Genomic DNA, 26,338 nt, shown 5'->3' on the forward strand with positions numbered 1-26,338 from the left:
AATTATGTTCTACTTTGTGTTGGTCTATAATAGAAAATTCCAGTAACGATAAAATTGAGGGAAATGTGAGGGACTTTGAAAGCCAGGACATGTCATCAAACATTTTAAAGTAATCAAATCTTTTAATGATCCCTCATTCCACGATCTCTGTTGTTCAGACGGGAGCCTGTGTCCACGTAAATCACTACAAATTATATCCCACCGTAAAAAAAAAAAAAAAAAAAAGCAGACAGTTTTACGGTCTGTGGGACTTTTAAGGGAAAATATTTAAATAACTGTTTTGTTTATGTGAAAAGAAACTTCTCTGTCATTCTGTCTCTGCTTTCACAGCAACAGCCCTGGGAATGACTATTCCTAATTAGTCTAATTAACATCATGGAAATCCAAACACGTTTTTTGGTTTATCCAACAACGCCGCATTAATGCAAGACATAAAGCATACACCTAAAAATCATTTTTTTGTTCTGCTGAAAACATTCCTGCTCTCTAGCATGAGGGAAACCCAGCTGGCGACTGCACTCACTTGTTTATGATGCCTGCTGAGGAGCTCTGCACAGGGAGGCAGAGCCTTTAGTCTGATGAGAGCCTTTCATCAAGCTAATTAATGAAAATAATTGCACCTAACGAGAAGAATGTGCTAACCGTGCACAACAGCACCAATGAAAAATGATGTGTGCCCAAGTTTGAGTTAAAATACGTTGTGGAAGGGCGATTGGTTGATTTGTAATGATTAATGTGTGTTTACAGCAAAGAGATCGGGAAAGTTTACTGTTGTTTGTATGGAAAATCTACAAACTGAGGCCACAAAAATACCACAAATTCCGACTGAAGAAGCGGAGAGACTTCCTCTTTTCTGTTACAGTGAAAGTGTGCTGAAATCTTCCAAAACCAAGGAACATTCTCACAAATCACCAGATTCATCAGGTTTCCTGTAAATGGATCCTATTAAGCATCAAAATCAGACACATTAATCTCTATTAAGTATTGCCTTTGCACATTGTAGCTGCAACCATAAATGTTTTATTGTTTGTTTTCCTTTACATAGACCAAAATATGTTATGACATCGAAGGCAAAATGCTATGGTTTTCAAAACTACAAAATAAAAAACCTTAAAGATCTGGCATGTATTTGGATTTAGTCTTCTGAGTCTCTATTCGACTGAATCTCCCTTTAATAAGTCTTTTGACCAGCTTTGAAGCATAGCTTATGATCAGCCATGTTGGATAGGAAACATCTGTGAGCATCTTTTCCCACCTCAGCTTTTGCTTCCTTTTAGCAAAAGCTCTCTTCTTGTCACTATCCATAAAAACCTGATTTGTGCAGAACATGCAGTTGTCCTGTCATTTGATTCTCCAATCTAAGATGTGGATCGCCACAGTTAGAGCTAACATGAGACTCCTCTCTGCTCCTGATGCTGTGTTCATCAGTGTTCTATAGTAAACTAGTTATTCTCAGAATAAATTACACAAAGGTGGTCTCTATGTAATAATTATGTAATGCCTGAAAGTAAATTGTTGCGCTGGATTTTATTTAGGGGTGTCATGGTAATAAAGCTGAAAATCAAATCTGTGCCACACTACTCATATTTTTATCTACTTCCTGTTTCAATTTAAAAGAAGAAAAAAAAAATACCTGAGAATCAAAACTTGTACGCCTGAGAGTAAGATCTGAAAAAAAAAGAAAAAAACAATCACATACACTTAAAAGAAACCCTCTCAGCATGTGTTGTTCCGATGCAGTTAGGACTTTACGTTTTATTCTTATACAAGCAAATGGACAGAAAAATGAGCAGAAACGCTCTGAGTCATTCATAGTAAAGGGGAAATGACATTCTGAAGAAGAGAACTTACCAACAATGTGGTCTCGAGTGTGCACTTTAGTCCAGAACTGTGCTTGTTGCCTGAAACAGAGCGAAAAGGGCACCACTTATTATAAACACACCTATGAGCAATGGCAATCTGAATTTATGTAACGTATTTGCATTTGGTTTTCATTTTAAGATATGCATAATGATGTATGTGTGAGGAAGACAATTGTTCCTGCGATGCAAAAATGTACAATCATTTTGTGAAGAAACTGTGTGCTCTTTGAAGCATCCATTAGGGCTGCGAATTACCTTCTCTTCTTTTCTTTGGCAGCTGCTTTTACTTATGGGAAGTGAAAATGAGAGAATGTGAGATGTTATGACTTCAGCAAACGAAGAAAAGAAAGTTTAAGTAAGGAAGAGGAGTTTCTTGTGGAATCTACCTTTTCTCTTAACCAAGACAGCCACAAAAACCGCCGAGCAGAGAAATAATACGGCTGCAGAGAAGGAGCCCAGTACAAGAGGCCAGTCCACACCTGGTACACACACACACACACACACACACACACACACACACATTGTCCATTGTCCAAAAAATAAGGAGAAAAGTAACATTTTAAATACAAGCTAAAAGATACATTCATATCTGACATGGCTGCAGATATTCCCCCATCTTTTTCCATTTAATGATTTAACAAATGAGAAATTACCTTTTGATGTTGGAGGGGAATTTCCTGAAAAAAGCAGGAAAAGAAACTGTCAAAAATCAAAGCATCTAAAACACTGCACATAGTGGCACAGCAGATCTGTACCTGTAGTTAAAGCCAGAGGGACGCTTCTCTCAGAGAGGCTCCACGTGCTTCCCAACGGAGCCCTGTACTGGCACTCATAAAAGGTCACTGGTGAATCCTGGACAGGCACAGGGAATGTGACCTGATGTTGCAAAGCTTTTGCACGGTAAGTTGCCACAGGAAGTTCGCTGTCAGCAACGTAGAGTGAGAACAGAGAACCAGGATATGCAGGGGATCCTGTGCAGAGCAAATGCCACACGTCTGTCTGCTGCTGGAGAACCAGGGAGGGCACAGGAAGCACACCTAGGAGCAAAATGCAGCAAAATGCTCCGAGTCAACAATAAACCTGTAAAACTACATACCAGAGAGACTTCTAAATCTGTGTAAATAAAAATGATTATCTTATCCTTGAATTTTTAGCTTCAACTCTGTCAATATTTCTATCTCTCCATCATTCAAACTTTGTATCTAGTCTTTTGAGACCAGACTACTATCAAAAAAATAAATGTATGAACCAAGTGATTTACCAATGTGGCAGAAATGTACAAAACCATTCTTGTTGTAGAACTTTGATTTAAAAAAAAATTCTAACCTACAATCAATGCAGAAATGCCTGATTGTTAATAACACAGCTGTTAAAGGCTCTTTATGTGTTTTGAATCTCTGATTTTTAGATCCCTCTCCTACAAGTATATATTGTTCTTTTCAATAAACTTTTGCACATTTTGTTTTTTTACTAGGCAGTCAAAAAAAAAGAGAGAAAAAAAAAAAGTACAAGAAATGTATTTGAAAACCTAAGAACATATTTTTGAGTCTCCCAAGGTGTTTTCAAATTCATGATTTTGGCCCTCAGACCAAAAGTTTTGAGACCTCTGCCTTAAGGTGTTCTTGTGAATTGGCTAGACATCGGTTACTGAAGTAATAACAGAAATCCTCACCTCTAATTGTGACTTGCACCACATTGCTGACAGATGAGTTAACCAATCCCTTTTTACTGTTGATCTGGTAGAGGCAGGTGTACTGCCCCTCCTCGCCTCCTCTTACTGGTCCCACATTGAAGACCCCTGGCTGTGGTTCAGGGTTTGACACTTGGCTGGCCTGATGCAGCGGGATGACAGATGTTATCCCTGTTTGCTCCCTCAGCAAAAGAAACATTGCAGGCTTGCTAGACTGCGACTGTAACTGGTTCGAGTGAGTTGGGACGCTACATCGGAAGTGGAGCGTGTCTCCCAGTGTCACCGCACCATCGGAGGGCTGCACGGATAAGACCGGAGAGGGACACGAAGAAATGGGAGGAGTCGGGACGTCAGCTGTTTGGACAAAAACATAAAACAGAGAAACACTGAAATGTTATCTTGACCAGTCAAAGTGTATTTCTGAAGCACAGTCAAAACAACACCAGTGTCGCACAATGTACAAATTAGCAAAACATGAACCCTAAAATCTGAACTTGCTGCTGAAATATGCTACACAAACAAACAAACAAACAAAAAAATACATAAAACACAATATAAAATCTACCTTTTGAAAGTAATATCATTTGAGTAGATGTAACAGTTTATTGTTAAGCCCACATTTCTGTATGAACAATGAACCACCAGGAACCACTAAGCCTGTTTTTGGGATGCAGGAGCAGGGGAGGAGGGCATTATTAAGCCGGTCCAAAAGAGAACCAGCATACAGAACATTGCTGTAATCTAAGTGAGATATAACAAAGCATATCCAACATTCATTGATGGAGTATAGGACTTTGTTTTAATCAGTGAGCAGAACTTTTAAACTTTAAGCCAGAGTGTGTTGCCAATTGATGTCAAAATGAATTCAGTAGGCGGTAGTAGTATACTAGATTATCATTCTAATTATAATATCTGTTTGGCCTTTTAAGGGTAAGGAAACTCTGTGCTGGAGCAAGACTTGATCAAAATTGTGACTTATTATAAAAATCTGTTTCCAGCTATTTTAACAGAGACTGCCCGTTAAAAAAAATAAAAAATAAAAATAAAAATAGAGTGATCAAGGTTGTACAGTATCTGGGACACAACCAGACACCAGAGAATTGATCATTAGACCATCGATACAACGGCAAGTTATTTGTGACCTACTTGGTTTAACATATCAGTATTTGGAACCAGCAGTCCAGGATGAGCACCTCTCATCCAGTCACTGCTGGAGATATAGGCACCAGCCCCCTCTGCAACTGAGACAATACATGGATGAAGTGTGTTATATCTACAATACTGCCATATTCCTAGTTCCTAACCAAACTTCCCTTTGTGAGTGGGAGTAGTGGAAACCAGTACCAGTGTTTGATCTTTTTGTCTGTCTGCGTGTGTGTGTGTGTGTGTGTGTGTGTGTGTGTGTAGTTTCTATATGAAGTGCAGGATGTTACTACTGCTATCCACACCCACAGAGCTGAGGACAATAAGAGACCACAAACAGCACCTGCATGCAGAAGTGTGTTTTTTGGGGTTACTGTAGAGCGGATGGGAGTGTTTATTTTGCACCATGTGTAGAATCTCAACCAACTGCACATTTAACCTGCAAACCATGTGACTCATTCGGATTTCTACTTAACACTCAGTTTCATTCTCCATATAATTCGCAGCTGAACAGGTAACAGTGGTATTTTTAACGCCGCAGAAATAAACCATGTGGGTTGAAATAAAGAACAGAAACGTGTATTCTTAACTTGACACCAAAACGTTTTTTACTCAAAAATGAGAAAAGCTGAGGGAGAGCTTAATTCGTTTTCAGGGCTGCTAGCAGTTGATCAAATGGGGAAGTTGTAAAACGGTACCTCTTTGTTCCTTTAGTTGCAAGTAGGGGCTGAACAGACTGTATAGTCCCTCTTGGTTCTTGTACAAGCAGCAGTAAAGATGCTGCTGGCCTGAATCTGGTTCATCGGTCCTGACGGTGAAGCGAACTTGCTCCACTGGGTGGAGAAGTTCACGCGAGTCCATCTCAATAAAATGAGAAAATAGTACACTGAATATAATCACAGAATATGTCAAACGCGCTTCACATAATGAAACTGTTTAATTGTTTAATTTAATAAAAGAAAAAAAAAACTCAAATTACTTTTTTGGTGTCACGGTACAACATGAACACAATGCCACTGTGGCCCCTGGGGGCTTGGCAGACCAGGACCACTGAGTCTCCTGACCTTGAGTAGATGTCTAAGGTAGGTGTTGGAAGAGTGGGAGAGGAAGTGGAGGCTGACACTCTTTCTGCAAGAAGGAAAGATAAAATACGACTTACCCAACTTCCCCTAAGAAATAACATCATCTTCAAACGTGGAAATAAAGGATTGCTTCATCAGATGTTCAAGTTGATCCAAACAGACGATTTCAGATGAAAATTAGAACACTAAACCATAGAACTTTTTTTTTTTACTGTAATATATTTCATTGTCAGTCGATAATAGAAAAGTACTGACAGAAGTTTTCTCCCACAAACAGAATTTTTTTTAACGAAAAGATCAAATTTCAAACAGATTTCTATTGAAATGCTTACCCAGAAGTTGTAAGAAAGCGATTATAGGGGGATAAAGCCAGAGTGAGCGACCTCTGACACACGGCATCCTTGACCCAAAAAGAAGACTGACTGAAGTAAATAAGGCACCTCCAAACATATGCTTCATTCTCTCTCTCTCCCCTGTTTTCCTCTCTCTGTGTGTTTTCTTAATGCATCTGACATCCTCTTGAAGACAGAGCAGCGGGGGAAGTCAAACCTGTAAGGACGCTTCCTTTTTAGGAGATCACTGGGCGGATATGTGGTATGATGAGAACTAATAGCAGTCTTTACTTCAATCAGAACCAAACCGAATGTGAAAGGCTCTGTGTCAGCATAAAGAATTTACAACCCAGTCATCGAATGACACAACTACTGTAAAAGTTGTGCTTATGTTGCTCAAAAGACATAAATAACTGCAAAGTATTTTTTTTTCCTCCTGATGTAAATTTGCCCTTCGTGTACAGTCTGTTATTCCCTTCTTTCTGTTTTTATTTTTTTCTGTTAAACTACGTGCTTTGACTTGATGACTGGAATTTCCCCCCTTTGGGACAATAAAGGATATTTCTATACTATTTTAAAATGTGTTGAGTACTCTACTATTTCATGCATAAAGGCCTGTCATACCATTAAGATGCAGTAAAGTAGTAAGACGAGGCCTTTTTTTTTATACAAAAATGATTTTGTCAGTGAAACAGTAACATCTTGCGGGATGCTTGAATGTCATCTATAAGAACAAAAGTGAGGATATAAAGAGTCAGGGAGCCCCTATGCTTTTTTTTTTCTTCTTTTTTTTAAAAGTTTGAATCTGTCAGAAAACCTATTTTTATATCTTATTAAAATGAGAAACAGACTTTTTTAATGAGATATACATGTCACTGAAACTTTCTCGTAATGAGAAACTGCACTGGTGTATGTTCCTCACCCCTCCTTACAAATATTCAATTGCAGGGCAACGTGAAGGTTTATTTACGTATTTTAGCAGAGTTGTGGCATGTTTGTCTGCTTAATATAGATTTGATCCAATGAAAAGTAAATAAAAAGTCAAACTGAAAATGTGTTTGTTTTTTTTACAATAATATCCAAAGTTATAATACTATGATGTGTTTATTTGGCTTGCTCCTGTTAATTTATAGTTGTTCTGTTGTGGTAAAGACAATTGAGAGAATACCAAAGCTTTTGTGAAGACACTCTACATCAAAATAGCCTGGTATGGATCTTTGGTTTTTGTCATTAGTAATTGTTATTTTGTGTATCAGTTATTAAGAATAATGTTTCCTCCTAAAGTCTTGTGAATTCCTATCACAGTTTTTCTTTCAGCCCAGATCATCTGACTCCTTATTTGCTCTGAAAAACCCCCTGATTTCACAAGTTCCCTGTTTTGCCACCATGTGCAGCATTTTTTTTTTACATTGGAGTTTCTACAAATTTTAGTTCAAGAATTCAGTGTTCCAAGCTTGTACAGCATTATTAGATGCAGTTTTCTATAAAGTGAGGGCTCTGCTTGTCTTATTCCTAAAATACCGAGAATGTGATTCCTATGGTTTTTATCACTGCATACAGACCTGATCTGTTACTGTGTGTTGCCATGGTTCTCAGCATGTCAGCATAATTGAACGGTTTCCCTGATTGGCTCCCTAGTGAGGTGGTGCTTTTCAGCAGGAACATTGTGGAGGTGCTGATTAGCTCCTCTGGGAAGTGTCTCTCACTGACCTGGGAAACGGAAAGTGAATGCAGATGATAACTCAAAGACATGTTATCCTGGCAGATCCTGTAAAGCATAATGACGCATTCTACATTTACACTGGACTGTGCAGTGTTATTGTATATCTTTCATCAGTTCTGACATAGACTGTTTAAAAGATTTATCTCGGGTTGGTAAGTTATGATTTTTGGAGTCTAGTGTAATGAGTTCTCCTCTTTTACTGGCATTTCTGTGTTGGTTTTGTTAGCTATTTTTCATACTTACGGAGTAAATAAAAACCCACTTTTGAATTAAACACTTGTGTCCTCCTGCTTGCTCCCTGATACACACACATACAGGCATACACAGACACACACGTTTGTGTTTCTATTCTTACTTGAACATTGCACAGTCTTCCATTCATCTGTGTAAAACTATTTACATTGACTGACACACATGATCCTACTATTAATAACTGCTGTCCTTTAAGAGAAGGACGGGTAGAAAAATCTATTTTAAATGTTGTTTTTCTTATCATATTGTCAGGCTTTTTATGGAAAACAAATAATAATGCTTACTGCTTAAACCATAAAAGTGTTTTGGATTCACATGAACTCATGTTGAGATTTGTCGAGATTATTGAACTTGAGCTTGTTTGGAGAATAAATAACAACCTCTGATAAATAAATGAATACTAGAATATAAAGAGCAGAAAATAGATTTTCCTTTTAAAAAATTAAACAGTACTTCTAAGTAGTTCTTTTCTTTGTAATTGTGGTGTTATTAACATACAAATAAGCAGAAGCAAAACTTCCTATTGGATAGCTGAGTAAATGTATTGCTCAGTCTCAATGTTAAGTGGGTTTTAGACAGAAATAACAAAATAACAGTAACAGTTTAAGAAGCTTGGAACAAGTGCCAATAATCTAAAAGGAAAACTGAGGGATTAATGGAAAGTTATTACTTATTTCATTTGCATCTTTCTGTCCAAATTCATCATTTCATAGCAGAAATTAATTATTTGCAAAGAAACCACTTCAATTAAACCAAAGAGCTGTCATTACTGACTGCTCTCACATTCGTTAATTTTTTTAAGTAACTTACTAATTACCAAAGGATGACATTTGCCATCTTCTTCCGCGACCCGATCCCGGATAAGCGGAAGAAGATGGATGGATGGATGGATGGATGGATGGACATTTGTCATCATCTACCTCAGTTTGTGTGTGAATGAGTAAAGTCCTCCTGAATGAGTATTAGTTTTGCCTTTTTTAAAGTCTGTGCTTCACTGAGTTCTCCACTTGGTGGCAGTGTTCAGCTACAAACAGATACACCAAGACATATTTCATTTGGCATCAGAGATCCTCTGAAACATTTGCTGATGATTGAATGACATAGATATGAGTTTAACTCATGTTTGCAGTAATTAAACATCATGTCGAGTTTATCTGCAGGACTACATGTACTGTCAATGTTTTCTTCTGTTTTGCTTGACAAAATTTCAAACTGTAATATGATGACACTTGTCACTGAGACAGAAAATTAGAAGGAAATGTATTATACTTGATAGGTATTTTATATTAAGTCTATTCTAGTTAATTTAATTCACTCCTTGGTGTTTCTGTAAATGAATCTTGCTGTGAAATGACTTCTTAGTTATGTGTTTGAAATGTATTTTTGCACATTTTGGTTTTCACTGCAATAGAGGCAGTTTAAAGTTTCAATAGGTCAACTGAGAAGCGCTCTTAAAATATTCACACTGTGAAATGCAATACTGTTGCTATCAAGTTTAAAATGCAGCACTTCCTTTTTTGTTTTAACCCTGCGTACTTCCCTGTCAGACAGCTTATGCTTAATCACATGATATTCTGCTGCAAACATCGAGTCCTGGACAGCAGGAGGAATTTGACTGACGATTGCTTTGCATTTCAGTTTGTCTCCTCAGTCAACGGTAGGTAAGACTTTCTGTTACAGGGTCAGTTCCTACTTGCTCTTAAAGGTTTCAAACATCACAATAATTAAATAAAATCCATGGTTTAACTATTATTAGTGGCACGTATTAATATAATTACGTGCCAAAGTCAAATGCTAACAGACTTAGTAATTTAGATCAATTTACTAAATAAGGCACCACCTAATTATCAGGAAATAATACTCAAATAGTTTTCAGGCTCCATAATTGTTTCATGAATACCTGCTAGATGAGGTGACGTAGTAAATAACAATAGGTTCAAGTTTATGCACTCATTTTCTTAAATGGCAAGCCTTGGGCACAAACAGAATAAATACAAAGTTTCCAGAATTATTAAAGTAAGTACTGCAGCCTGACATTAATCAGCAAACCTCTAAGTAGCTAGTAATGCTCAGGTAAACTGCTACATAAAATGAAAAACTGATAAACGTTGGAAATAAAATAGTAAAAAAGAAACATGTAAGAATAAAACCAATGAATAAAGTTATGCAGTGATATCAGTTTATAAATTTATGCCAAAAACTAGGTTGATTTTCAGAAATTTGGATTGGGGATAAATTAGCTTTAAACTGATTTAGTGTAGGATTAAATTAATGAAAGATTAATTTCAATCATAAATCTTTAATCGATGATTGAAGACAACAACTGGATACGGAGGCCGTTTTCGGAAAGTTGTTCTGTTAACAGATTTCTCCTCCTGAGCCGAGGAACTCTGCTGCTCCTCCAGAGTGATCATGGGACTCCTGGCTGCTTAACGATTGAAAAAAATAATAATTTCACGTTGCAATCATGTGCAACTCCCTCTTGGTCTATCTCCTTAAATTCCATTGTAATACTTGCAGTTAGTGGTTCTAACGTGATAAAATGTAAAACACGTTAAAGTAGTATGAATACTTGTACAAGCATTTGTCAGATTTTTACATTTGCATGGTTCCTTTTTTGAATTTTTGCAAAGTTGCATTCAAGTTTGTGTGAGAGTCAGTGGTTTCATTTGTGAAAAGTCTGTTTGCTGCAGCAAACAGACTGAGGTATGCCAGAGCTCCCCTGGAGAGTGTGCAGAGGTGTGTTTGTGCATGTCGGGGTTAGGAAAAGAGGAGGAGGAAACATGAGAAGAGTCTCATTGTTGCAAGAGGAGTTGTAGAAGAGGACGTACTACTCTGCTCTCCCATGCTATTTGTCTTCTTAAAACCTTGAACTGCTACATGCACTGTTGTAGGATGATATGTAAAAATCATCCGCGGCGCTTATCCTCACTGGTTTCATCTATTCTTCATAGCGAACCAGAATTCACCCCAGAACCTGCTGCTGAATCTTTCACCTGCACGTTTTTGTACGCCTCAGCTTAGACTAAAAAAAAGCAGCATTGTCAGGTCCAGATCAAAGACGTGAACAAAATTTTAAAACAACATTCTAAAATCACATATAAAGCTCTGCCATGACAACCACAGGGGATCCTAAGCGGTCAAGTAATGCTGCCTAAACGTGTTACTTTTCACCAACCAACATACATAATTTATCATACTATGGTGGGAATGTGTATGTTTTTTCGCCATTTTCAGAAAACACTAAAATGTTTTTGTTTTTTTTAACTCTTAGTGGTTGGGTGAAGCCGCTTATTGTCAAACTATATTTAGTCTAATGACAATGGAAACTACCCAAATGATCCTAGTTAAATGTTTATATACCCTGGCCACTTTGGTCACACAAGTTGACACAAACAACTTGTGTGCATGCTAAAGGTAGCCATCCTTCCCTGTGATCTGTTTGCTTATAATCAGTTCTTAAACGCTGTAGTAAAACTGCGGTATAGAAACTTTTAAATAAGGTTGTTTGTAAAGCTTCTATTCGCCCAACAACTAACCATGAGTGGAAAAAGCTTTTTATTGTTGTTCACATTCTCTGACAAATGGCCAAAACAATACAACTTTCCGCCATACTATGTACACTTATGAGCGCTTCAATTTATATGTTATTGACCATCTGAATCAAAAGTAAAATCCTCCAAACATAAGGCCGTACCGTCGTGAGTTGCAGAATTTCCCAATCAGCAAGGGACCGCAGAGAGATTCGACGGCTGTTTGTGGCCTGGATTTGCCAAGCAAATGCAGAAACATTATTAATAATGTATGCCTCTTTTTTCCACATAATGTGTGGAGATTTGATATTATTCTCTCTTAGGTTCCAAGTTTGTCAGAAAACTGATCTCTCCAAGAATGTTTCATCTGTTCTACACTGAATCTTAAAGACTAAATCAGCTTCAGAAGTGTTGGACCGGCTGAGTTTAGTCTGAATGACTGTTATATAGCAGCCAGAGTGATGGCTGAGTATTATTTATGATAAACTGAAAGATATGAACAGCTACACTGAAAAATATGCCTTTCAGACACCATGGAAATCTATTTTTTCTGCTACTGTATGCTTCAAACACAACACAAACATGTTTAGAGCATATCTCATTATTTAGCTTCTCTCATCCATTCTAGTTTTTCTTTTTTACTTTTTTACTTTCTCGCTGCATTTCTTTTTCTTAAACCCGTTGGCTCCCTTTTTAGATCTTTCTCTCCCTTTAATTGGTCCATATTTTCCTTCTGTCTCCCTGCACATAAACTCCTCTGATATTTAGTGAGGAAGAGGTGGAGTTGTCTGCTCTGCAGCCTTTTCAAGTTTAATGAAATAAGAGAGTGCAGAGAGGTAGCGAGACAGAGAAAAGAGAGCAAATATAAGCCTATAACATCAGACAAAGCTGGAACAACAGAACAGCAACAACTACAGAGTGGAAAAGGGAACCAGATAGAAAGACAGAAGGAGTACAAAGGCCACGTTTGTTGTTAATCATTGTGCTGCTGCAAGTGCTGCAGAAGCAACACAAGGACTTCCTCTTTGACCTTCCTCAAAGTGTTTGCTCCTGTTTGACATCCGTCTAAAGTTCAACATCCCCTTAATTTCAACGTACTCATGTTTGCATTCGCAGACATCCAAAATAATTCTCACGCCTTGAAATTTGGAAAAAAAATTGTTCACGTTGCAGCAACCACAAGCTTCAGTGTATTTTATTGCAAATTGTATGTGACAGACCAAACACGAAGCAGTGTAACCTTATTATGGAGTATGAAAAGCTATGCTGAGGTTTATAAAGCGAAAAGGGTTTTGTGTAACTCTTTATAAGTTGGACCGTGGTGCCTTAGTGCAGCTCACATGCATCTGTGGGCATCTGATGTCTGAACAACCTGCGGTTGACTTGAAAAACCCTCCGACTGCTCAAAAAAAAAAAAAGAAAAAAAAAATCACACGGTTGACTGAGAGCATCACTGACAGTCATGGAAATCTTACATAATGTGATGCCACACTGGGAAGCATCTAATATGATACGATCTGATGGAACAAAACGGCAAGTTGTCCTTTACAGTTACCATCAATCCTGAGATCAAAGGAAAATCCTGGCAGTGCCATTTTGTGGTGTCAAGTAATGTCCAAGTTCTTTTTCAGATGTTTATTTATTTAATTTGAACCTTTTATTTAACTTAGCTCTTCTTTATAGAGAGCAAGCTATATTGTAAGAATCAGTGCATCTTGTCATCAATAGGCTAACTGAAAAATAAGCTAGGTGTGTTTCATATGTTTTATTTTTTTTTTTTTTAAATCGCTCATCCTATTGATGATGGACGGTTAGTTCTTGAAACCCTACTGTAAATTATGAAAATGTAGTTTGGGTATTGACCTTAAAAATTGGAGTTAGGATTTTTGTCCCCATAGTAAAGCAGTCCTGGTCACAAATTAATCACAAGGGATTATAAGAATCTAAATCAAACGATAGATAGCATTTGTTGGGTTGGAGTGTAAATTGGTGTGAGGAAATGTGTGATTGGACAGAAAAAGGAAGGAATATAGATTGTTAATGCAAAATGATGAAAAGAAAACATAAAATGAGTATAGCTGAATGAAGAGAGCAGGCTTTAACCAGAGCAGACTCAGAAAACAGGTGACACCCCTGATAATGGGTCAGTGGACGAGTCGTTTTGCTTGGTATGAGTGGCAGAAGTCATTGCAGTGACACTTATAATGTCACACTTCCATGTCAGCTGCTGGCCTTTTTCTAACCCCATGAAAGCAGATGGGAGAGAAAAAGTGTGTAGTGTGACTGACTCTGTCCTTTCTTTACAACCTAGAAAACAAACAATAGTTAAACAACTTTGTGCTTTTTACTGGAAATCTTTATCAGTGTAATTTCAGGACAATTGTTCACGGGGTTGATCAACACTTATACAGTTATTGTAGTTTTATTGCTGAAGACTGAAATTTCCAATAAAGTTTGACTAGAAAAACATAATGTGTCATTATCAAGCATAAGGCACTGAGTTTGCAGCTGGTAAATAATATTTTATCTAATATTTTAAACATGCTACTCTAAAAACATTTAGAAAGTTTTTTTTTTAAAAACAAAAAGATGTTCAACATTGTTGCTATGCATGAAAGTCCAAACAGTTTCATTCGTAGCACTTGGCCATAATCCTTTTCTTTTCTCTTCACAATCATTCATTGCTTATTGATGCATCACATTCAGTGCAATCCCACTAAAACAATTATTCAAGTTTGTCTTTGTAATGATGCCAAAACTGAAAATACTTCTATTAATGAGATAAGTTAATTTAATTATTTTTTTAAAAGCATTGGGAAAAATAACATCTAAACTTATACCAATGTCGCTGCTGGGAGCTTTAATTTTATACTCCTCGTTTAAGTGTCTCCCTTTTCATCTTTTCTCTGGATTTTTAATGAATTAAATAATTCGTAAGGAGATTTATTGCACCAGAATGTGGAGCTGATTTGGTAAACAGAAGCAAGCCTCTCATATACAGAACATAACACACACACATGCACACGCGCACACACACTCAAAGTGAAATCAAAGCAAAGCTGTGCAGTCTCGTCAATGACAGTCAAGGACACAGTGGCATCCAGCTGACATGATTATTCTGGAACTGCCCAACAGTAAAGGACGACTGCTAATGAACTGAAAGACCTCTTACTTACTCTCAGATCATCTCTCCCTGGGTTTTTATTTCCATTTTTGTACGATGTGCATAAGTAATGCTTGTATGCGTCTTGCACACAAATCCTACGGGGCATTTTCACAAATGCACCTGACATATATCATACATCTCATCGTGTTTTTTTCCCCTTCCACCCTTTCTTTGCCGTGTCAACTGCCTGATATACATACGTACATCTCTTTGCTCTAAGTATTATCCCCTTAAATTGCAAGGGCCAATTTCCTGGCATCATGATATGGAATAACACAATTCACATAAATCTACTACACCTGTTTCTCACTGCTTTTTGATTCATTTGCCCAGTTCCACAGTGTGTTCTGATTTATGTGGATCAGAACATCAGTACATGCATGAGGTTGTTTTTCTTACTGTTTTAGGGAAACGTCTGATTGCTGATGTGAGATTATTGCATGTCACTACAGCTGTAGCTTGAGGGAGTGTTTGGTTTGAGGACTGTTCTCAACAGGAGAACAAAAATGGAGCCTGAGAGGAAGCTAAACATTATGGTTGCATGGCATTTATTACAGCTGTTCCTCTTCAGCTTTTTTTTTTCTTTTTCTGGAAGTTACTGTAACCTAATTCTGACTTTGAGCAGACTTTGAGTTTCTCTTTTGGTCCCCACGTTTGTGTGGCCACTGAAGCAGGCTGTCTGCCACTGGACAGAGGTCACCTCCTGCCAGGAACATCTGGAAGGAGGACATGAAGCACGAGCCTTTAGATATTTATTTACAGAGCTGTAAATGTCCATGCTATTATTTATATATGTGCTAATTTACAAGCCCTGTTTTTAACTTTGTCCTTAGTGCACACAGTTACACAGCCATGATTAATTCCTCTTTGTGAGAACGTAGAGTACCGGCTGGAGATGCACTGATCAGAGATTTTGTGGCCAATTTCAGATCTCAGATTTAGCATAATTAGAGCAGTTTGAGATTATAGAAAAGGCTGCCAACATTTCCAAATCCAGTGGTCTGTACTTAACCTTGGTGTTATCAACTGATTTGATGGCAGGGTCAACTTTTCCATTTGTTAAGTCAAGAAAATGACCCCAACGCAGGTACAAGTTGATGTCTTTTGGCAGACCGGCGTTTTTTGTACCCATAAGGTCAGCTGTGAATAAACCAATTGTTTGGAGGAAGATGAGTTAATGACACACTTAGTTAGCAGCACTTAATTTCACAGATTACCTAAAATCTAATTCCTCTTCAAGGAAGTTAAAGATTGTGTAAACAGTTTCAACAGGTGTTTCACCAAAACAGGATGAGACACAATAACATCTCAAACCCTCACAGATGGCACCAATTCTCTTTTTTTTTCATCATAAATGAGAAGTGTGAGCTTAAGAAAGAAAGGGTGTAAACTGTTGGTTGCAAACTTCCTGTGAAACCTGAGAGATGGTCTTTGAATTCGAATACTGCCGCAGTTGCCTTGGGGGAGTTTAAATATTTGTGCTTTGCTTATCATTTGTTGTTGTTGTTTTGGTCTATGTTGGAACTCAATCCAGCTTTAAAATTTGATACAGGATATTTTATTGTGTCTTTGTGAAACTACACTGTGTTGAACTACCTGCTTTGCTTAGCTGCAAGTTCTACAAATGTCTAAAAGAAAGAAGCAGTTTGTTTAGATGTGCAGTTTTCTAATTGATGTAAGGGGCTATAATGTCTGGAAATATTTGAGGGATTAAAAACAGTCCATGTTACAATGTTCACAATCTTGTTGCTGACTGGTGGTTGTCTTTGTTATTTGAATAAATGCTTGAAAGAAATGTTACCTTTATTTTATATCATCTAAATTGTTATAAAAGTGTTTATTCTGGGCCATTCATACTTCATCAGCATGTTCTGAAAGGTGAATTATCCCCATAAATCGATACATCCGCCATTGTAAGACTTTTCCCTACAGGCAGCACTGACCCAGTAGTTTGGTTTAACTCATATTACAGTCAAACAGATGCCAATAAATTGATATGCCATGCTGCAGGATATGACCCATTACTTAACAAATGAGCAGTAGGACTCGGTCTGAATAAATTCTGTGTAACTGGGTCCATTGCCACTTGTTTTTCAACACCAGGAAAAAATGTGCAAGTTGATGTATTTCATCAATTAGCAAGAGATTAAACTATGCAGACCAATGCAATACTGTGTTCTGTTTTTGATACATTTGCCTACGTTGCATTACAAAGTCAATTGCGGAAACAAGTTTGAGGAAGTTTGTACTACTCCCATTTCTAGCTATGAATTTGTGGTTATCTTCATTAAAAGCCCTATAAATAAGTATGTGCTGTCTGCTTTATCATTCTTTCTGTTTTATTATGAGCCATCTGCCCTTTTTCCATGGTATTGGTGTTCAGTAGCACTGTTTACCAGAAGTACCAATAATATAAAAGTCATCTTATGAGGAAATACTGACCCATGTGCAGTTTGATGTTTCCTCATTTCTTCCAGGTCTCTAAACGTTTTACGAAAGTTGCTTTTCCTACTTCATCATGTACACCTGTTATGATCCCAGATTTTTCACGCTCCTCCAGTTTCATCCTTTGCGTTTCACTTTCTATAACTTGTTGTGTGACTTGATCACTTTGCACTCTGACTTCCTTTTTAATGGCAGCTAGTGTTAAATGAGCAGAGAAGGTGGGTTTTTGCTAGATTTGCTCATGGATGTGTTTACGCATATAATTTTGACACTGCTTCTGAAGTGTGACAGATCAGGAACTTCAGAGGGTTTTTCATTACAAAACATGATGAATCCAAAAACTTAGTATGTCATGTTCTACACTATAAAGCTTCACCAGTAGTCTCGCCCAGTGAAACATTCTGATGATCCACAGGGTTTAAACTTAGCAACAAACTTCCCAAAAGGAGAGTGGAGATGTTGCTTCATACTCTATGTTATACTGATGACCTACAGTATATGTGACTTTTTCAGCTCAGTGGAGTTCCTAATACCTCAACGATGCTGTAAATAGTTCAACAACTTGGAGCCTTGTCCCATGCCGAAGAGTGTTTTGGTTAATATGACCTAGTACCTTTAAGGTTAGCTATATGTATGTTTCCACCAAGCTTAAATGTCTGGGACAACAATACAAGATCATTCATTATTTAAGAGTGAGAGCACTGCCAGTCCAGTTTCTCCGTTGTTAAAATCAATGTAGTACCTCGTTTGCAGTGAATGTTTTTTTTTTTTTTTCATTTGGCTTGCATCCAAAATGTCCCCTTGCTGGAACCTCAGCGGTGCAGCTTTGAATCAATGTAAATCTGGAACACAAAATCATTTATATTTAAACTACAGGCAAAAAATTGGGTCAGAAAAGTGAGTATGTCCAAATATCATTAAAACATGCATGAAGTAATCAGTGTTACTCACTGAAGATCTTATTTGAAGGGATTTGCAAAAAGAGTGGAGAACTGCAGCAGCAGGACTGTATCCTCTTATTGTACTTTCTGCCTATAGTGTTAACACTTTCTTCAAGCATGTGTCAAAATATAAAAATTATGTATTCTCATCTGAATGAGACAGGTAGGCATGAAGAGAATAGTAAGTGGGTTCTTTGCGAAGGAGGAAAGGGGCCAACCCGCTTACAAATTGCAAGTAAACAAACAGAGACGGCCAATGGCTGAGCCACAGCCAACATCTTTGAGACGTAGGGACGAAAGAGCCCAACAGAGGAAGAAATGCTGTAGGAGGGGTGCATTCCTTTCCACATAATTAGGTTTCATTGCCTTTGCTAGTATCATATCTCTTTCCTTTATCTTTCTTCTCAGCATGTTTGTTTTCCTCACCATTCTATTACCAAGTGATTTCCAGCATCAAGCTTCAGGACTCAGGCTTCTCTGTCAAAGAGAGGAGAAAAGAATGAATCATGAAATTCGCTGTTAAAACATCTCAGGGTTGAGATGGTGAGATGATAAGATCCCTGACATTTCCTTTGAACTTTAGCTGCTTTTAGCTCCTGCCACAAGTTGTTGGGGACAACTAGCTAACTAAAAAAAAAAGAAAAAAAAAAGGAAAAAGAAAACAAGCAGTAAAACCTTATCTAACCTTACATATAAACATTAACCCAAATGGATTCCAGATTTCCTTTTAAATAAATAAATAACTACAAACCGAAAGTCATTCCTCTCACCTTTTCTACAATGCTCTCACTCTTGGGAAAGTTACACGATTGTACACACAAAGGTCTAAAGTGTATTTTGTTTCTTAAAGGGTGCCTTTTTTTACAAACAAAAACCTGGAAAATGTTAGATACAATCCCCTTTTTTATACCCTTACATGAAATATCATCAGAGGACGGGGGTCTAAATATATGCACTCCACAATTATTAGATTTATAAACAAATATTTATAATACATTTATCATTTCACTGAACAACTACACACAACTTTGTGTTGGCTTCCTGTAAAAAAAACACACACACAAAAAAAAAACATGCAACTTATGGGTGTACCATGACAAAGACTATATGACAACCTTTACAAGGCACTCCACAAAATCTTTTTTTTTTTAAGAGCTGGGATCCAATACGACACAAATACTGTACACATCAGTGTGCACCCATAAAATCCCAACAAAATACATTAAGGTTGTGCTGTTCTAACATGCCAAAACATGACAAAGTTCAGTGGGTGCTACTTTTAAAAAGGCTCAGAGTGTTTTTTTTTTTTTTTTGTTTTCCTATCAACTGCCTCCTTTTGGATCTTTTTTTGTGTGTGTGATCGATGCTGTGGAATCTGCTGCATCACTGAAGACTCTCTGTTTCTTGCTCCCATCACCTCCCGCCCCCTGCAGCCGGCCCACACAGGCTCTGGCCTCTTCTCCGTCGGAGCCAGACAGAAAGCGGGGCAGGCAGGGCTTGCTATGCAAATATAGCCTGAGTAGGCGGCAGCCCCTGAGCAGAGTGTGCAGCAATGTGAGAACTCTCGCAGACCCCGCCTACATCGGTCAGTTGCTAAGCAACCACCTGCAAAGAGGGAGGGAGCGGAGGGGAGGGGCCATCAATTCAACAACTGTTGCCTGATCTGAGCTCTCTCTCTCTCACTGTGTGAATGCAAGTAAGCCGGCGAGCCAGTTAGCGACCGAGAGGAAGTGTGTGAGGGTGATAGGTGCAGAGTGTGTGCTTGATGTGTGCGTGCGTGCGTGTGTGTGTGTGTGTGTGAGAGAGAGGGAGAGAGAGACAGAGACAGAGAAAGGCAGTTGCACTTTGTGTCGGTGCAGGAAAGAAAGCCAGGCAGCCGGTGCAGTGCTTCACATCCTGCACCCTCCTCTGCCTCTCCGACGACTGAACCACTACCGGGGACTCACTCTGTGGACTATTCCGACGGCTTTCCTCTCCACTCGCCTTTGAAGGGAACACCTGTGTGTGTCGAGAGAGAGAGACAGAGAGAGAGAGCGAGGAGACTCCGCGGACTTGGCCCCTGAGAGCAGGGCGGGTGGATGACTTCAGTGGATGAGGGTTTGGTCGGTGGAAAGAGGGAGCCTGCTACTGAACATGGGCTCCCCTCCGTAGTTGACGGGGTAAGAGACCTGAATGCACCCAGCCTGCTGAAATGTGGGGGTGATGAAATATTACTTGACAGAATGAGAACAAAACACAGAATCGGGTCATTAGAGAGGGTTTTAGAGGAAACACGACCAAAGCAGTGACTGCTTGTGTTGGTGGGGGAGTTGAGAAGGATCTGTGGGTCCATTGTGGCCCCGGTTTGTGTCTGAATGAATGTGGTTGTTAAACATTGTTGACCCTGCCCCACAGCCTGCCACTCCTTCTTTCTCAGCTGTTGGGGTTTCATCCCTCTCACACAACATGTCTCTTTAGTCCACTCACTTTTCATCAGTGTCTTCTTTCCTTAGTATTGTTGTTTTCTCTCTTCCTTCCCTGTTCTGTTTCATTTGGCTGTCCAACATCTTTGCTGATGGTAATGGGATTAATTGGAAATTAGGGTTGCTGGGGAACAACAGGGAATAACGGCAAGTGAGTGAAAGAAATGTGACAGGTGCGGGACTTCGTATCCAGGTAGATTAGTTGTGGAGGAAAGACGAGAGAGGAAATGGGATAACAGGTTTGTTGACTTTAAAAACATCATGTTGGACCTAAATGAGCATTTTTTTTAGTGAGTTTGGATTCCATGCATTTCGTCTTAATGTGACATACTGGTTTAAAACCTTTCGCATTTATTTTCAAATGAATTTTAGCGCTTTTAGATGCACCCACTTGTCCATCCGTAAGAGTATCCCAATGATTCATTAATGATGTTACTAAGCTCATACTGAAAGAATAGCATGTCAGAACTCAAATTTGATTTTGCATTTATATTTTCATGTGTTAAATTTATTTGTGACCGGATGGTCATAGGTTTTGAAAGTCTAATTGCAAAGAAGTAGCTCTGATCATACATCTTATTAAAGATATTGCTCTGTCTTGTATTTTGTCACCCACAATTGTCCACAAATGATGGTAACTCTGGTCAGGACGTCCGAGATTTGTTCTGTGGGATTTTGCCAAAGCACAGAGATTTTAACAAGTGCACTGAAAGGTAAGACCCCTGGCATTTCTGCTTTGTTTTTTGTATTTAGCTTAAATTAGATCACAGAGCGCCCAAAAGCCACAATGTCTGACTTTAACATGGACAGTGAGGTGTTTAAGATGAATTTTAGTTGGAAGTATTTCAACTTTGTGTCTTTGTCAATTTGACTTTCATGAACTCCATCCATGGTGGATGGTGAAGCACACAATAACAGTGAAAACAATTGTTGAATCTATTAATGTTCCCGTTTGAATTTTTACCTCATTTGTTTCTTTGCACATTTGGCATTTGAGTAAATGTTTTTGTGCGACTTGGCTAATTATATAGGGATCATCAAAATATCACGTGATCCTGAAGTCGTGCAGAAAACATTGTTAGTATCTGGAAATAATCTAAGGAATGACCTGATTGTATGGTTTCTATATTTACTTGATTTGAAATCATTCCAAAGGTCTTAAGTTAACCATTCAAGTGTTCTTAATACTGAAATCCCTATTAAATAGTTTGTTATTGCCACATTTTCCAGTGTTCTGGGTGTTACAAGCATACATTTTGAAGTAGAACTTTGATTAAAAATGTGAGAATACAAACAAATGACGATGAAAAATACAATTTGACATCTTCAACAGAACTCTCAAAAGTTTCCCCATGCCTCATGTGATGTAATCAGTGGCGTTTTGTGTGTGTGTGTGTGTTTTGTGTGGAAGCGTATGTTTTGGACTGTATATTTTATAATAATTAACAACAAAATTGCAAAACGAATAAGCTGAAAATGTGTATCTGATTAAACTTGGTTGATTGTACAGAAAATTCAGACTACTAGCTGTAAAATAAAGTATGAAGTAAATCATGTGGATAAGTAACAGTAAAAAGCAACATTTTATCCTCTCTTCAACAACATTTAAACATTTGCCTTTCATATGTGAAGCCGAGCTTTATTTGTATTGTCAATAGCAACCTGTGACGTCAGACAGCACTGTCATTTTGAATACAGCAGGTCTGGGACTGGACATTACATAATGGGATTGGACTCCCTCACCAGAGCAGATTTGCTGGTGATTGTTTCGGGCTTGAAACGGTCCCAGACATCTTTCCCTCAAAATATATTTCCTACGCTTCCTTGCTGTGATTGATTTGAAAATAATTTGATTTTGGCTTCCTAAACGGGACCCGCTGCAGAGCCTGTTTTCTTTGTTAGTGTACAGTATTTCCACAAGGACCAAAATAACTAGATTAAGTCGGTGCTAAGATGTGCCGAGTGGAGGGAGGTTAATCTGCAGTAAGCAAAGCAAAACAAAGACTCGAATACAAAGTGTACATTAGTTTCTAACACGTTGGCATTGAGAAAAAAGAAACGACAATCTGTAGACTAAACAGAGCCACTAACACAGCTACGAGTTTTGACTTTGAGTTTATGTGGAACAACGACAGACGTTCTTACATTTCTGAGTTCACAGGTAACAGCTGACAAGTGACAAGGGCTTCACCACCTGCTGAGTCTGCCAAACCTACAGAGTCCAGCCCTCCTTCACTCCTCCAATCAATGAAGAGCTGAGGTGTGAGGGTGTGGGTGCTGCTTGACACCCCCCGCATCCCTCTCCAAGAGAGCGTCAACGCAGTTTGTGAAAAGCTGTGATGACACAAAAAGAGACAACACCTTTCAGCTGTCTTTGACAGATGGGATACAAATTCAGGCGGTACTGAGACGAGCAGTATAGAGCTGAATGTTGTTCACATGTCCAGTCATGCATTCAGGAATCAAGCCTTGGCATTGGATTTCACTCATTAACAAACACACAGCAAACAATACATCAGTGACACTTAAATCGCTCACCAGGAGGATGTATTTCAAGTTCTCCTTGTTTAACGCAACCACACTTTAAGCAGATCTGAACGTGCATGTACGTACACTCTGGTGCATCAGCTAACGTTGGGATTCAAACACGTTTGTTGACTTGAACTGTTGTAGTTTCTCCATCAACCTAATGGTGTAGTCATTTCCTTCTCATTAAGTTGAGTCAAAAGTGAAACATTAAATGTGGTGCACAGTCTTCCCCATTCTGGCGGTTTCACATGTGTAACTGAACTGGGTTTTGTTTACTATACCGCCACTCAGCCTTCATTGGGCCTCAGCAGTCCCTCCCTACATTGTCCCTTTGTTCATTCCAGCATTCCTGGTAATCCAAGCAGCTACCTGGCTGATGGTCTCTTACTGTAATGTACCATTCAGTCTGAATGTAAGAAAAAAGAAAAAAAAAAGTTCTCTCAATCTTCGTAGTCGTGCGATTCTGTTCAGTTAGCATGTCGGACGTTTGCTGAAATTGAAGTTTCTTAGTGTTTGGCATGATGGTAGCAAAATATGAGTCATTGTTTCCCGTTTGTGTAATGTGTTGGTGTGCTCATGCGTAGGAAGAGCGTTGCCTTGCAGAGGAGCAGTATAATATGGATCCAAAGGGAGATACATGCACAAAAACACAAGCTGTCCTGTATCAGCCTGTCTAGGAAAAACTAGAGTGGAGATAATTGTCGAGGTACGATGATGGTTGCGGATATGGGAAAAAAAAGGCTTCAAATGTTGTTGGGTAATTTTATATTTAAAATACTAGAAAATTCCAACCTTTAAATTAAAAAGTGGAGGATATACCTGTGGTTAAAAGGTGGTTTAAACAAAATCACCAGCGTCATAAATATATTCCCTTATGTCAGTGTTTGGTGCAACTGCCTTTTACCAAACATGGCAGCTGTTTGCATTCCAATGCTGACCCATTTTCAGTTTTGTGGTACTTTTCCTCATGTTTTTATATTGGCATGTCCTATTATTTCAAAACTCTAAGGACGATTCAACGGGCTCTTGGATGACAAACATGCCCACAGCATCACATATCCTCCACCATACCCAATTCTGGGCATGAAGTGCTTTTCCACACATTGATCTTTTGTTTCATGCCAAATGCATCTGGAGTGTTAGTCCATGCATGTGAATACAGATAGTCTTATCAACTTAAAAAAGTGAAGTATAAATTTATAAAATGTTTAAGTTGCTTTAATTTCAAAAGAGTTGCTGAGGGGAACCAATAAATGTGATTATGCAATGCACCAAAAACTGGGATTTTTATTATTATTTTTTTACCTACTGGATAATTGTAAAAACTGCATTTTTTTCTTTTCTTTTTTTTTTTAACTTTTTTCAGGGTAAAACTATGCAATGAATCTTATGTAATTAACTCAATATTAATATGGCAGAAATATTAATGTGATTATTCTATATACCAATTGAAGGCCCACAAAACACTATTTATTCATTTGACTTGAACTTGAGTGTATAATTTTTTTATTGTAGCTTATTCAGTTTCTCTTATAGGCTTGCTTGTCATTTAAAAATGTGACTAAATACTTAGAAACACAGTGGGATGTGTAAATGACTTGCATATTTACTTGGGGGGGAAAAAAATCCCTTGTGAAGGCTTTGGATTTAAAGTGGCCTTAAATGTTCAGAAAAGCCTAATGGGCTTCTCTGTCCCAGAGCTTCTTACTGTCATCTGACTGGATCCAGGACTTTGCGGCAGCCAGATTTAACGCCAAATTTCAAAGCAGAGGTTAAACGCTGCACCTTTTAAGTTAGTTTTGTTGTGGCAGCAATTCAGGAGCTTAGAAGAATGGTGAAGAAGAGGGGAAACGAACAAAGAGGGAAAGATGCAGGAAACACCTCTGCAGAGAAATGCCTCGTCTCTCTACTCTGCCCGACAAACACCAGCAGGGAGACACTGCTGCCATCAGTCTGTCGTTTCCTCAATCCCTCCATCTTTTCTCTCTTTTATCCCACCCTTTTCAGCCTCTTTTTTCTGCTCAATCCTTTTCCTGCTGACTCACACTAATTCGAAGCACCAGCACAGTGAGTCGATAAACCGATGCAAGTTTATCTGACCGTTCATTGATGTTTCACTGAGATGTTGCTCTCCTCCTTTGTTGAGTCCGTTCTGTTTTTCTTGCTAACCACTCGGTTTGTTTGACTGGATGACGAAATGACTAGTTACCATCCCGACTATTTGTGCAACTGGTAGGCAACAGGAAAAAACACCTTTAAAAGCCCTGCAAGCTAAATAATTCTTTTTAATCTAATCGTGCTCAGAAAACATGCCAAAGATGTTCCAGAAATCTTCTCTGAGGGCAGCTTTCAGAACAGATCTCAGCTCTTTGAACATCTTCAGAGACTTTCAGTATCTCTGGTGAAAAGCGAAACCTCTTATTTATGAGAGATCTGGTGTAAATCAACCTAAAACAAAATGGTTGAGTCTTGTATTTTGCTGGGTTTTTTTCTGCTTTTAAGTTATTTATGAGTAAAAGAAAAACTCTGCAAATGTCCATAACATTCTTAATAAACATATAAGTGAAATCTCAAAGTTGCAGTTATGGTCTATGTTATTGTTTTCTTTTCTATATAGAATCAATATGGATGCTCCGTGCATGGGCATCCATGTTGTTCTTTACTGTGACGTATATTAAAGCTGGTGAGTTGTTCTGCTCTAAAATGATATTGATCCTCAGCACTCAGCATAGACTGAATTGGTGTGAGCAGAAGTAACTTTTGTGTCTGTATATTTAACGACAGATGCCATATTTGATGTTTGGCTTGAAAAATGCTTTTCTTAATTTCTTTAATATTTAACTTAAAAATATTTGTTAAATATTACAAATAATGATTAGTTTTCCTGTTTTAGTTTGTCTTGAATCCCCCATATTTTAGGGCTTTTGTTTTGTGGTTTAATTGTTCTGCATCAAAAATGCCTTTGCTGATTTTGTGTCATTTTTAGTTTCTTATGTTTAAAATATTAGCCCATGTCGGAATCATAGACTTACTTTCTTATCCTTTTAATTGCTGTAGCAAACTTTACAATTCCAGTCACAGTTTATCTAGTCTTATCTAGTCTTGCTTTATAACTAATGCTAATATTTAGCATTAGTTTCAAGTGGGCCTGTCATCTGTGTGTATTGGCCATCTGGAA

At 38.2% G+C, this 26,338-nt stretch overlaps 2 protein-coding genes and 1 long non-coding RNA gene across 8 annotated transcripts in view; 1 reads left to right on the plus strand and 2 right to left on the minus strand.

Annotated features, from left to right (window-relative positions):
* LOC106962767 (alpha-1B-glycoprotein) overlaps positions 1–8,204 on the minus strand; it is a 13,560-nt gene extending 5,356 nt beyond the window's left edge. Inside the window, exons 1-10 of one of the 2 annotated variants that reach the window (XM_015057416.1) lie at positions 7,672–8,204; positions 5,675–5,823; positions 5,394–5,556; positions 3,535–3,906; positions 2,618–2,899; positions 2,516–2,539; positions 2,249–2,341; positions 2,118–2,148; positions 1,852–1,901; positions 1,634–1,668 (exon numbers count right to left, since the gene is read on the minus strand). In XM_015057416.1, coding sequence (XP_014912902.1) covers positions 1,634–1,668; positions 1,852–1,901; positions 2,118–2,148; positions 2,249–2,341; positions 2,516–2,539; positions 2,618–2,899; positions 3,535–3,906; positions 5,394–5,556; positions 5,675–5,823; positions 7,672–7,888 — 1,416 coding nt within the window. In that variant the 5' untranslated portion in view covers positions 7,889–8,204. Of the gene's footprint in view, positions 1–1,633; positions 1,669–1,851; positions 1,902–2,117; positions 2,149–2,248; positions 2,342–2,515; positions 2,540–2,617; positions 2,900–3,534; positions 3,907–5,393; positions 5,557–5,674; positions 5,824–6,109; positions 6,290–7,671 lie in introns of those variants that run through there. The other variant, XM_015057490.1, reaches the window with a different exon arrangement.
* The window catches only part of LOC106962502 (rab11 family-interacting protein 4B), a 40,946-nt gene continuing 19,539 nt past the window's right edge, over positions 4,932–26,338 (plus strand). The window contains exons 1-2 of one of the 5 annotated variants that reach the window (XM_015057156.1): positions 4,932–4,949; positions 20,182–20,328. In XM_015057156.1, coding sequence (XP_014912642.1) covers positions 20,248–20,328 — 81 coding nt within the window. In that variant the 5' untranslated portion in view covers positions 4,932–4,949; positions 20,182–20,247. Of the gene's footprint in view, positions 4,954–19,831; positions 20,329–21,279; positions 21,345–26,338 lie in introns of those variants that run through there. The other 4 variants (XM_015056994.1, XM_015057074.1, XM_015057293.1 and 1 more) reach the window with 4 other exon arrangements.
* LOC106963027 (uncharacterized) lies at positions 15,093–19,025 on the minus strand. Its single transcript, XR_001428113.1, has 4 exons — positions 18,940–19,025; positions 18,596–18,646; positions 17,971–18,070; positions 15,093–15,499 (listed from the first exon to the last, which is right to left on the minus strand). It is a non-coding gene; the product is annotated as an uncharacterized LOC106963027 (long non-coding RNA).

Source organism: Poecilia latipinna, unplaced genomic scaffold, assembly GCF_001443285.1.
Source record: "Poecilia latipinna isolate Pla-1442-1.1 unplaced genomic scaffold, P_latipinna-1.0 Scaffold4, whole genome shotgun sequence".
Lineage (NCBI taxonomy): Eukaryota > Metazoa > Chordata > Actinopteri > Cyprinodontiformes > Poeciliidae > Poecilia > Poecilia latipinna.